The sequence below is a fragment of the Anolis carolinensis genome, chromosome 6 (genome assembly GCF_035594765.1).
Source record: "Anolis carolinensis isolate JA03-04 chromosome 6, rAnoCar3.1.pri, whole genome shotgun sequence".
Classification (NCBI taxonomy): domain Eukaryota; kingdom Metazoa; phylum Chordata; class Lepidosauria; order Squamata; family Dactyloidae; genus Anolis; species Anolis carolinensis.
The window spans coordinates 115,003,661-115,016,116 of record NC_085846.1 but is presented as its reverse complement, the minus strand read 5'-3'; the positions used below and the strand labels follow the sequence as shown (position 1 = coordinate 115,016,116).

The 12,456-nt window shown below is 41.5% G+C and overlaps 1 protein-coding gene across 12 annotated transcripts in view; it reads left to right on the top strand.

Annotated features, from left to right (window-relative positions):
• obscn (obscurin, cytoskeletal calmodulin and titin-interacting RhoGEF) overlaps positions 1-12,456 on the top strand; it is a 212,538-nt gene that overhangs the window by 100,935 nt on the left and 99,147 nt on the right. For 8 of the 12 annotated variants that reach the window (XM_062957387.1, XM_062957386.1, XM_062957383.1 and 5 more), the window contains 8 exons: positions 957-1,220; positions 1,796-2,059; positions 2,496-2,759; positions 3,948-4,211; positions 6,013-6,279; positions 7,731-8,003; positions 9,248-9,514; positions 10,777-11,043. In XM_062957387.1, coding sequence (XP_062813457.1) covers positions 957-1,220; positions 1,796-2,059; positions 2,496-2,759; positions 3,948-4,211; positions 6,013-6,279; positions 7,731-8,003; positions 9,248-9,514; positions 10,777-11,043 — 2,130 coding nt within the window. The remainder of the gene's footprint in view (positions 1-956; positions 1,221-1,795; positions 2,060-2,495; positions 2,760-3,947; positions 4,212-6,012; positions 6,280-7,730; positions 8,004-9,247; positions 9,515-10,776; positions 11,044-12,456) is intronic. The other 4 variants (XM_062957385.1, XM_062957388.1, XM_062957382.1 and 1 more) reach the window with 3 other exon arrangements.

Below are 12,456 nucleotides of genomic sequence, written 5' to 3'. Positions count from 1 at the left end.
GTAGGCCTAATCAGCCTGTTGTTTGGCAGCGATCCGTAAACTCCTCCGATTTGCTTCTCTGACTCCTCTGTCTCTAGAGTAAGATTCCTTCCTGGGAAACAGAGGGGAGTAATGCCAAGGCCTGTTTTACTGAATTCTTGAGGGCAAACATCAACATCCGGCAGGTGAAGGGACTCCAGCTCTTGTTGAACCGGCAAAAACCCCATGTTTTCTTCTTCATCTGCCACGATAGTACTAGGAACAGGACTACAAGGCCCATGAGGCATCACAGAAAGTATACTATACATGATCTTCCATTGACAGTTTTTAGATGATTTTATCACCAAATAACATATTTAAGGCAATTATGTATTTAAGGCAATCCTATAACAAATGATTAACCAGTCTTTGGATGCATTCATAGGCATTCAAAAATGTCTGATGGAATCCAAATACTGCATTTCTATGTTGGTCCAAATGAATTCCTTGATCCAGAATTGTAGCAGAATTTGATCCAGAATTTTGTAGCATGGGTCACTAAGCGCCCAAATCCTGGACAAGTCTGTAAATTTTGCATTTTCTATAACCCTTTTCAAAATCTTTGCAAGATGTATTTCGGTGGCAAAAAGTATTCCATGGCAGACAAATTGTGGTAGAAGAGATCCAATGAAGTTTGGAAACTACAGTTCTAGAGCATCCTTTAATGATACCCCTGATCAAAGAACCCCATGTGATCATATTGTTTGTTTATGTGTATATGTGTGTTACTTGTTTGGACGATGTCCAATGATGGACCGTTATATGGCTACTATGCCTGTGTATTTTTGTGTTTAATCTGTGTCTTGTGTCATGCTGCCGTACAGCCAAAAAGGACCCTGGTATGATATATGGCAGACCATTAGAATGGTGATTCACTCGATACTCACTGAGAGAATGTAAAAATGTAAAGAACATTTGCTCCTTCCTTTGTTCTTTAGCCGTACCTGCATTTTTCAAAGAAGAATTAAAAAGTACTGAGGCCACAGAAGGGGAGACGGCTACCATGCGTTGCAAACTCAGCAAAGAGTCCACAGTGCAATGGAAGAAAGGGGACCAATCTCTGAAACCTAATGAAAAATACATCATGAGACAGAAGGACACCGTGGTGGAACTAGTGATCCAGAACCTAGAAGAGGAGGACGCTGGAGATTATGCTTGCGTTTGTGGCAACGAACAAACAGCAGCTGCTTTAGCCGTACATGGTAATACCAAGCACCTGAACAGAATTGTGCTATTTTCCATCATCCCTTCTCCTGAGTGTGCTTTGTGTGTGAAGTGTTTGTTTTTCAGGCAGTGTCCTCATTGTTTACATGTTTTGAAGATTTTTAAATTAATTGGCCCTTTACATTACATGGGAGCGTGCTCTGCCCCTAAATATTATTTCCTCTCTCAGCCTCAGAAAATGGCAATGGCAAAGCTCTCCTCAACAAATTTTGCCAAGAAAAGACTATGATAAGATCACTATAAGTTGAAATGACAAGAAGGCATACAACAACACCAACAATGCCCATACCCAGTATCCGATGAAAACCATATTATTAATGTTGCTCGGCTTTTAGCATGCCTGTTCCAAACACATCTTCCAGGTGCAACTAAAGCACATTTTAGATCAGGAGATCTTTGAAAAGAAAATCTGGTTAAGCATCTAACCAATGGACCGGCCTTGTTTGGTGACCTCAAAATGGGTCCTCAGCTGCTGTATCATATCAACTGCAGGAAGAGGTCATCTGTGTTGTGTGTTTGTGCCTTAACGATCTCCATATGTTGCATTCCTCAGTTCTGCCGGCCAGTTTTGAAGAACATCTAAAGAGTGAGGAAGTGATGGAAAGTGGAGTTGCTATCCTGAGCTGCAAATTGACTAAGGCCGCTCCAGTAGAGTGGATGAAGGGGCCGCATTTGCTCAGGAAAAGCGAGAAATACCAAATGAGGCAGGAGGGCAGCTTTGTTAAGCTGGTGATCCAGGATATGAAATTGGAAGATGCTGCTGAATACACTTGCCTCTGTGGAGATGAGAAGACAACATCTTTCTTGACAGTTCATGGTAAAGGAACATGGCTTACTATTCCGTCCACTATGCATTTTCTGTAGTTGCACATATTTCCTATTTATCGATGTTCGTCAATTGGAGTTGCTTTGTGTGTGTGTTTTCGTGTGATATTGCTCCTCCTGGGCAGAGGCCATCCATAGATCTCTCACACAAGCAAGACCAAAATTACATCTTCCTAAGAAAGTTCAGTGGTTTTCCCCAAGATAACATTCTCTACCTTGTGGAAATTCCCATTATTTCTGGTACTTGTGATACAAATTACAAGGACAGAAAGCCAGACACATTGCAAGACATGTTAACTTTCTACCTTTCCAAATGTTATGCATTTTATTTTATCATGTTTGTGTTCATCTTGTGTTGTGTGGTCCAAAATACCTTCTCCAAGCTGTCCCATGTCATTAAAAGAAACACGATGTTTTCTGATCCCCAGCTTTGCCAGCACGCTTCAAATGCAACCTGAAGAACATGGATGCCACAGAAGGTGGTGTAGCCACACTCTGTTGTGAGTTGACTCGGGTTGCACTAGTACAATGGAAGAAGGAGCATCAAGTGCTCCAAGCAGGTGAAAAATACGTCATGAAACAAGATGGCACCAGTGTTGAGCTGGTGATCCACCAACTCAATCTTCAGGATACTGGAAGCTACACCTGTACATGTGGAGATGAACAAACCACAGCTTCTTTGAGAGTCAATGGTAAACAACATGTTGTGAATGATTACGTTGCAAACTCTCGATAGATGTTGTTCTCCTCTCTGTCAGTAGTGGTCATGGTCAATGTTGTGACAAGTGTGCTCCAACTACAATGTGTGCCTTGTTTGTCCATGTGTCCTCCACCAAATTGAAGTGTGGTGGTTTGTAACAGTATGGAAGTCCTAACCAAGTGGATATTGTCTATGTGTGTCTGTGTCCCTAGCATGCTCATGGAGATACTCAAGAAGAGTGGCTCCAACCTGCAACCTGGAAATGCATATCACCCTATCATTTTTCATTACTGGACACTAATTCCTGTGTGGATGCCAAATCTCATCTCATCCTACAAATCCTTCACTCGTCTCACTTGCTTGTCCTCCCTCATCATCTCCTTTTCTGTGATTCCTGGTCCTTCTTCATAGCATTGAGTCTTCATCCTGGCTAATATGTCTGAAGATACACCTTGTTATGAAGTCACTATAGTTAAAAACAGCTAATGAAAGAGATGCTTTCCCATTTCATCCTTCCTCCCATTTGTAACTCTGCCTTTGGATCTGTTGTCATACTTGTCACCCTTGCTTGTCTTTCAAAGAAGATGTTCATGGTCCATAAGTCATAGAAGGTAAAATGGTAAATTATAGTGTAAGCTGACATAGGTAGATGACTTGGTGGAGTGGAAAAAGGGACAGGAAGCCCTGAGACTCAGAGACAAGTATTTCATGAAGCAACTGGATCAATTTGTTGAGCTGGAAGTCTCTCTGATGTAAACGTGAACATCGTCAAGGCATATATTGGACCCTATGGAGACTAGCCATTGACTCTAACATTATGTGCAGATGACATGGAACGTGGACTCTACAATTCCATTGTGCAACATTGTAGCAACATTCCCACTTGTCCTGTGTTGTCTGTCTTCCTGTTCCATTGTGCAACTGTAGCGAACATCCATGTCTATGACTGTTGCGAGGATATTTTCGGAGAGTCATTATTCATAGTGCTATCTGTTTTTGAAATTGTGCCAGTGGCTGCTGAAGTCAATGGAGGCCATTATTTCCATTAACCATCCTCAGCTGCTGGACCAAATTCGCCACCCCAGTTTCGGTTCTCCTCCCACCCACTGGTTTCCCTCCTCCTGTTGAGCCACCCACTTGTGGAGGCTGGGCCTTTATCCATATCTTTTGTGTTCTGCAGCCCTCCCACCACAGTTCAAAACGGACCTGAAGGACAAGGAAGCCACGGAAAACGGATCGGCCACGCTGCACTGTGAACTCACCAAGGATGCTCCGGTGGAGTGGAGGAAGGAGGAAAAAAAGATAGAAGAAAGCAGCAAATACCATATGAGACAAGAAGGCAACAGTGTAGAATTGACGATCCGTGAATTAGACATTCAGGATGCTGGGCGTTACAGCTGTGTTTGTGGAGAGAAGAAAACCACCGCCGTTCTAACCGTTCATGGTAAAGCATGTGAAAATGAGCCGCTTCATTGATACATTGAGAGTAGAATTCTGGGCATATAAATAAGGAATACAGATGTTGAGGCTGGTGGTAGGAAAGATTGATGTCTGATTCATTTTCTATGGTATACATGACACATACATACACAACACTTCATTTTTGGGCACTTAGTTGGTTGCCCCAATGTCTAATGGTAGGACCTGTGAACATCTGGGTACACTATGTAACACATTTTTTTTCCTGGGTTATAAATGTCCCAGGTTATAAAGGTCCCAGGTTCAAACCCGGGGAGCGGAGTGAGCGCCCGCTGTTAGCTCCAGCTTCTGCCAACTTAGCAGTTCGAAAACATGCCAATGTGAGTAGATCACCTTGGAGGTGACACGAAATAAAACCTTGGAGGTGTCTACGGACAACACCAGCTCTTTGGCTTAGAAATGGAGATGAGCACCAACCCCCAGAGTTGGTCTTGACTGGACTTAACGTCAGGGGAAACCTTTCCCTTTACCTTTTAATTGGTTCTATTATAAAAGCATGGAAAAAGTTTATTAAACTGCAAAAACTTTGCCTTTGCAGGAGGGACATTCTGCAGCACATTTTGCTACAGTGTTTCAATGAACAATTCTGTAGAGTCTCAACAGAGTTTGTGGCAGCCACAAAGTTTCGGGAGTGTAACAACTACTGTACTTTCAAAGTAAATACTGCACCATTAAACAGGAAATAACACATTCAAACCAGGAACAGAAACCTTTTCTAATTTTATTACATAGTGTAATTGCTCTGTAGTTTCATCAAATATTCACAGCATTACTGGGATGTTACATTGATCAAGCAGCTAACGTGGATATCACGAGTCGAGTCTATGCAATAAGGAAATAGTAATACTATTAGTAAGATAGAGCCAATTCATAGTTTGTTGGGGAAGTGTATGTTATGTGATTAAATCTGGAGACATATACATATATGCTCAGTTGCATCAATCATTTAGCAAGGCTATTTAATTCATTTACTGTCCTTAGAAGCTAACTTGGGGTCACCTTCTGGGACGAGGCAGCACATGAATCAATTAAATGACAATTATCAATTAAGTAAATGAATTAAGTAAATGACATTTATGTTTGTTTTTAGGATACAAATATTTTGTGCATTTTGTGGTGATAGTTTGAATGCCAAAATCCGAGAAAATGCACACTAACATCTTTCTGAAGGATACTGACTGGTGAACATAATTTTGTGCAAAAAGCCATGTAAAATGAAAAACATAACCATGAAATTGGTTTATTTCAGAACTGAGAATAGGCTATCCATTCATTAAAGTTATAGGTGAGCCAAAATCTGAGAACAAAACAACAAATAACAAAGGGGAAAAGCCAACCAGGTCCTTCACCATTACCAACAAATATAGCTTCATCTTTCTCACATGGCTTATGGTAACTTGCAATCCACAGGAGTGAATGAAATACACTGTTTAAATACTTAAAAACATATTTTAAGAGGTCCTGGTTATCTTTTTAAGGTGGTGGAAAGGAAGAAAACCATGATCTCCCTATGGACATGTCAAGGAAATCTATGGATCTCTTTTGCTGTAGGATTAATGACAAAATTTCCTTCTTTGTATAAAATTGTAACCATTATGGTCATGCATTGTTACCAGTACTGGGTTTTGTCCTTTTGGATCATCAAATAACTATTTATTTTGCAGCATGAAACCTCCGGTGTTTTACCTTTCCAGAAGGGTTTGTCGGTTCCTCTTCTTGCACAGGTGCCTATATTGTGCCTTCATTGACTGTTGTTGATTTTGCAGCCCTGAAGCCTGAATTCAAGCAACCGCTGAAGAACGAAAAAGCAGAAGAAGGAGGCACAGCCAAGTTCCGATGCGACTTAACCGTCCTAAAGGCCCCGGTAGAGTGGAAGAAAGACGGCGTGGCCCTTCATCCTGGCCACAAATACGAAATGAGGCAAGAAGGGACCAGATGTGAGCTGCTTATTTGTGACGTGGAGCCCAAAGACCGTGGAGAGTATTCTTGCATTACAGGAGACCAGACCACCTCGGCAACATTAACCGTGAAGGGTAAGAGGCACTATTTGTTGTCATTATCGTAGAAATTTCAATGGTGTCAAGCTGCATTCATTCTGCAATGTGGGTGCTCCCTTCTTCTGAACCCAGAATGCAGAACTCAAGAGGAAATTGCAATTTGATTGGTTAATTAAATCAAGTTATGCTTTGTTTGGATCATGGCAAATTGATACAGCTTGAGCATCTTTTATCCAAAATTCTGAAATCCAAAATACTCAGAAATCCATCTGAATGGCTGAGATAGTGACACCTTTGCTTTCTGATTGTTTAATGTACACAAACCTTGTTTCATAGACAATATTTACACCAGAAGTGACTTGCAGTTTCTCAAGTCACTCCTGACACAGAAAAAATAGACAATATTATTTAAAATATGGTATAAGATTATCTTCAGGTTGCATGTTAAAGGTGTGCATGAAACATCAATTAATTTCATATTTAGACCTGGGTCCTCCCATCTTTAATAAACCTCAGTAAATACATATCCACAAATATAGTTTTTAAAAATATAAAGAAAAAAATCTCAAATTCCAAATGCTTCTAGTTCCAGGAATTTCAATGAAATGATTAATTTGCATAAAATAAACGAATTAACATCCCACAGATTTGCCCAATTGCTAAAAATCAAGCAGTCAGTAGTACTCTCCAATATTATATGATGGCAGCAGAAAGTGCTTTACAAACCATATACTTATACTGGAGGACCTAGAGATTTCTGGAAAGTTGTTACCTCAGGCAAATAAACACAACAACAACAACAACAACAACAACAACAACAACAACAACAACAACAATGCTATGTAACAAAATTTGAATGTTTTCTGTTTCTTGTTTGGAAGTGTTCTTCCTGTTTAATTATGTGGTAATTACTTTGAAAGTAGTGGCTATACTCGAGAAACTTTGTTTTTGTGGCTGCCAAAACTGTGTTGAATTGGTTGAGACCTGATGATGAGATATTCATTGAAAAACTAGAGCAAAATGTGCTGCAGGATATCATGCAAAAACATTTTTTTTCACTTTAATAAACTTTTTCCATGTTTTTATGATAGGACCAATTCATAAATGACATTTATAATATGAACAAAAATTGTGTTACATAGTGTAATAATAACGGTGATGATGATGATGATGGTGATGGTAATAAAAGCAGAATTTTGCTTATGTGGAGGGCTGACCATGCTTGCTTTCATAACAAACCTAAACTTGTCTTAACTGTTTGCCAACATGAAATAGTTCATAACTCAGTACCATCTTGTTCCACCTTTTCCTTTTCTTCCATGAGATGTCCAAATCACTATAGCCATAGTATAGTTCTTTTGATTCAAAGATTGATTTGAAGAGACAATTGAAATAATTTCCACCGTCAAACCCAAAATGTGTGGTGTTGTGAGACCTTTGCTCCCCCACTTTTGCCTTGTTTCTGATGGATGCTGTGCCCCTTGCAGAGTTGGACATCACCATCACCAAAGGCCTGAAGAACGTTGAGGTGTTTGAGGACGAAGATGTGGCCTTTGAGTGCAAGGTCTCTCACGACAACGCGAGGGACGTGGAGTGGAAGCTTCAGGAGGCCTCTCTCCAGAGCAATGAAATGAACGAGATCTCAGTTGAGAAAGGCAGGATCCATACGCTGAGGCTGAAGAAGGTCACCCAACAAGATTCCGGCACTGTCACTTTCCGGGTTGGACCATACACCTCCACTGCCCAGCTCACGGTGAAAGGTAAGGACTGGCTGGTGGTTTCTTTCTATCGAGACTGCCGAATGGGTCAACTCTGCTTGTTCACTGCTTCTATGAAAGGTCCTAATGTCAGAACATTATACAGAGATTCGTTTCAGTAGGGTTCACCATTATCAACAGTGTTCTGTTTCCATGGTAAGTCCAGGAACAGATCCCCGTATTGCATATACATTTAGAAACATATCCTGAAATTCCTAAGGTCCACTTATACAATATATCTTGACTTATGGTCAAAGGTGAACCAGAATAGCTGAGAAGTGAAGAGCACAAGGATATTTTTGATCTTATTTTCAGCGCGTGGCAAAATGAGAACTCACCTATGTTGGTGTATTTTGGTGTAAAGGTGAAATGTTGAATCAAGTGTTTTGTTGTTGGAGTTTTGCAACTGTGTATTCCAGCATGCTTTCCAGCAGCACATGGGTTAATGGCAGGCCAGGTTGAATGATAGCCTGCCTAGCCAATAGGTCAAGCCTTCTGGTCTCAGAAGTGCGGACAGGACATTCGTCGTTCTGCTATGGAATGTGGGAGTTGCCTGAAGAAGAGCTTTGCAGACGATCGGCAAAGAGAGAGGACATGCTTTGCCTTTGCTAGGGAAGCATGGGTCCTATGAGTGATGGACTTTGTAATTGTATATAGTTTGTATATAATAAAGCCTTGGAACCGCTGTGATCAGCTGAATTACGACTGTGGTGTAGTTTGTTGGTGCTGCTTAGCCGGATGCTTAAGCAGTCTGCCGGAGGATGGATTGGCTCACCAATAAATCAGGGTGGTTCGGAGCTAATTAACTCCCTGACAACCTAATGATCATGAAGGAGAGTCAATGATGTTAAACGCAAGGTGAAGTTTCTGACAATATTTTAGAACAGCTATGAGCAAACTTTGGGCCTCCAGGTGTTTTGGACTTCAACTCCCACCAAAGTTGGCCCATGCCTGGTCTAGAATGTCGTCTTGAACAAGCAACACCTTCTTCTTGGTGCATCCATCATTTGCCCCATTGAAAATAATAGAGTTCACTGTTATCTATAGTGTCGTGCATCTATGGAAGGTCCAGAAATATATCTCTTGCAGATCCGGGGAGTCATGCTTGTAATGCAAGTTAAGAAACATTCATCACATTGGCACAATGTTAGCCTTTGGTCTAGACTTGACTACCTATAATGGGATGATGCAAAGTTAGCTTTATCTCCTTACAGTTCTTTAAAGTACTAAATTCATTATATTTTCAGCTGCGCTTCCTGTATTTAAAGAGCAGCTGACGAACAAAGAGCTGCAAGAGGATAGCACGGCCACTCTGAAATGTGAAGTCTCCCAGCCTGATGTCTCAGTGACATGGAAGAAGGGTTCCCAAGTGATTTCCCCAAGCTCTAAGTATGACCTCAAGCAGGAAGGAACAATTCATACTTTAAAGATTTACAATGTTAAACCAGAAGACTCTGGCAAATACGTCTGTGATATCGGAAACCAGAAGACCACAGCAACCATAACTGTTGAAGGTGAGGCAAATACAGTCCTAGTAGACAATGCTTTTTTTTTTCTCCAAAGGAGAAGGACTCATTTTATTTTGCTTTGTTGTTATTTGACATCAAGTTGGTGTTTAGCAATCCTATGAATGAACAATGCCCTGGCTCTCAATTGCCCTTCTGAGATTTTCTAGGTCTAGAAACATGGCTTCCTTGATTGAATATAGTTCTAGTCTGGCAAGCATGAGAGGATTTTTCTGAATGTTCAGAGGATGAGTCGGCCGGAGAAGATGGGTTTCAAAGTGAAGTATCTGTGAGTGATAGGAGTGAATTGTGGGCAGACGAGGTTGATGTTTCGGATTCTTCAGCTCATTTTCAGGCAACAGGGGAAAATAAAAATACTGATTTCCTTGAGAATTGGTCTTGGGAAGATGAGGAGTTTTCAAGGGAGAATAGATTAGACTTGAGAACACAGGGTGTGAAAAACTAGAGGCTCTGAGATAAGGCCCAGAGATCTAGATGTGTGAGGCATGATGACTTGGAAGGCTTAAATTAAATGGCTTGCTTTCAGGCCTTTCAGAGGTGACAACGTTGCTTAAAGGGGATCGGTCTCCTGTTTATGATTTCAAGTTCTTGGTTCATGTATTGTCAAGATTCCTGTTTCATGTTCCTGTTAATGCCTGTATTTCTTTGGAGAATTTACCTTAAGGCAGTTCCTGCTTTCATGTTCATGGATATATCTTTGGATTAATTCTGTAGTTTTTGATTCCTTGTGTTCCCTGGCATTTTTGGATTTTTGCTATTGAACTTTGGCTTCTTTTGAGAATTGGATTTTTTAATTTTACTGACCCTTTGGATTTGCCCTTTTTTCCTTTTTATATACTTTCCTTAATAAACATTTTAATTGGATTAATGGACTCTGGTGTGGTGTTGGGTGAAAGAGTGTTCCAGTGTTGGAGTGCAACATTGGTATGGTTTTCTTCTATTTTTCCTAATTGTCATGGCACAATGCTACAGAATCATAGGAGTTGTAGTTTGCCAAAGTGATGTCAAACTGCATTCATTCTACAGTGTAGATCAGGCATAGGCAAACTTCGGCCCTCCAGGTGTTTTGGACTTCAACTCCCACAATTCCTAACAGCCTACCGGCTGTTAGGAATTGTGGGAGTTGAAGTCCAAAACACCTGGAGGGCCGAAGTTTGCCCATGCGTAGTGTAGATCCACCTTGAGTCATAAAACGTGAAGGCATTTTCTTAGTGTACATTTCTCTCTGACTTCTCCTCTTGTGTCCTCAGCCCTCCCAGCCCTTTTTGAAGCTCATCTTGAAAACCAGGAGATCGAAGAAGGCTCCACCGCTACCCTCCGGGCTGTCCTGTCTAAACCCGATGTCCCTGTGAAGTGGAGCAAAGGATCCATCAAGCTGCGGCAGAGCACCAAGTATGAGATGAAGCAAAAGGGCTCCACAGTTGAGCTTCTCATTCATGATGCACAACCTGAGGACTCCGGGGACTACACTTGTGACTCAGGTGACCATCAGACCACAGCATCGGTGGTCATCAAAGGTGAGCATGGATGTCTTCTCCTCATTGCCTGAAACCAGGACTGGCCTTGTATCTATAACACTATGTAACACGATTTTTCTTCCTGGGTTAAATATGTCATTTCCTAATTGGTTCTATCATAAACACATGGAAAAGGGTTGTTGTATGTCTTTTGGGCTGTGTGGCCATGTTCCAGAAGTATTATCTCCTGATGTTTCACCCACATCTATGGCAGGCATCCTCAGAGGGTGTGAGGTATGGAAAAGGTTTATTAAACTGCAAAAACTCTGCTCTATCTTGCAGCCCATTATCAATGAATATCTCATAGACTCTCAACCAATTCAACATTGGTTTGATGTGAGTTTACAGGGAGAAGATGGGGTGATGGCGACAGGGGACAGGGAAAAGGCAGAACTACTTAATGCCTTCTTTGCCTCGGTCTTCTCACAAAAAGAAAGCCATCTTCAACCTCAGCAACACGGAATGGACGAAGGATTGGGGGAAATACAACCCCAAATAGGGAAACAAGTTGTCCAGGAACACTTGGCCTCTCTAAACGAATTCAAGTCCCCAGGGCCAGATCAGCTACACCCAAGAGTACTGAAGGAACTAGCAGAAGTTATTTCAGAACCACTGGCAATTATCTTCGAGAGTTCTTGGAGAACGGGAGAAGTCCCAGCAGATTGGAGGAGGGCGAATGTGGTCCCTATCTTCAAGAAGGGAAAAAAGAACGACCCAAACAATTACCGTCCGGTCAGCCTCACATCAATACCAGGGAAAATTCTGGAAAAGATCATTAAGGAAGTGGTCTGCGAACACTTAGAAACAAATGCGGTCATTGCTAATAGTCAACACGGATTTACCAAAAACAAGTCATGCCAGACTAATCTGATCTCTTTTTTCGATAGAGTTACGAGTTGGGTCGATACAGGGAATGCTGTGGATGTAGTGTACCTGGATTTCAGTAAGGCCTTCGACAAAGTCCCCCACGACCTTCTGGCAAACAAACTAGTAAAATGTGGGCTAGACAAAACTACGGTTAGGTGGATCTGTAATTGGCTAAGCGAACGAACCCAAAGGGTGCTCACCAATGCGTCGTCTTCATCATGGAAAGAAGTGACAAGTGGAGTGCCGCAGGGCTCCGTCCTGGGCCCGGTTCTGTTCAACATCTTTATTAACGACTTAGACGAAGGGTTAGAAGGCACGATCATCAAGTTTGCAGATGACACAAAACTGGGAGGGATAGCTAACACTCCAGAAGACAGGAGCAGAATTCAAAACGATCTTGACAGACTAGAGAGATGGGCCAAAACTAACAAAATGAAGTTCAACGGGGACAAATGCAAGATACTTCACTTCGGCAGAAAAAATGGAAATCAAAGATACAGAATGGGGGACGCCTGGCTTGACAGCAGTGTGTGCGAAAAAGACCTT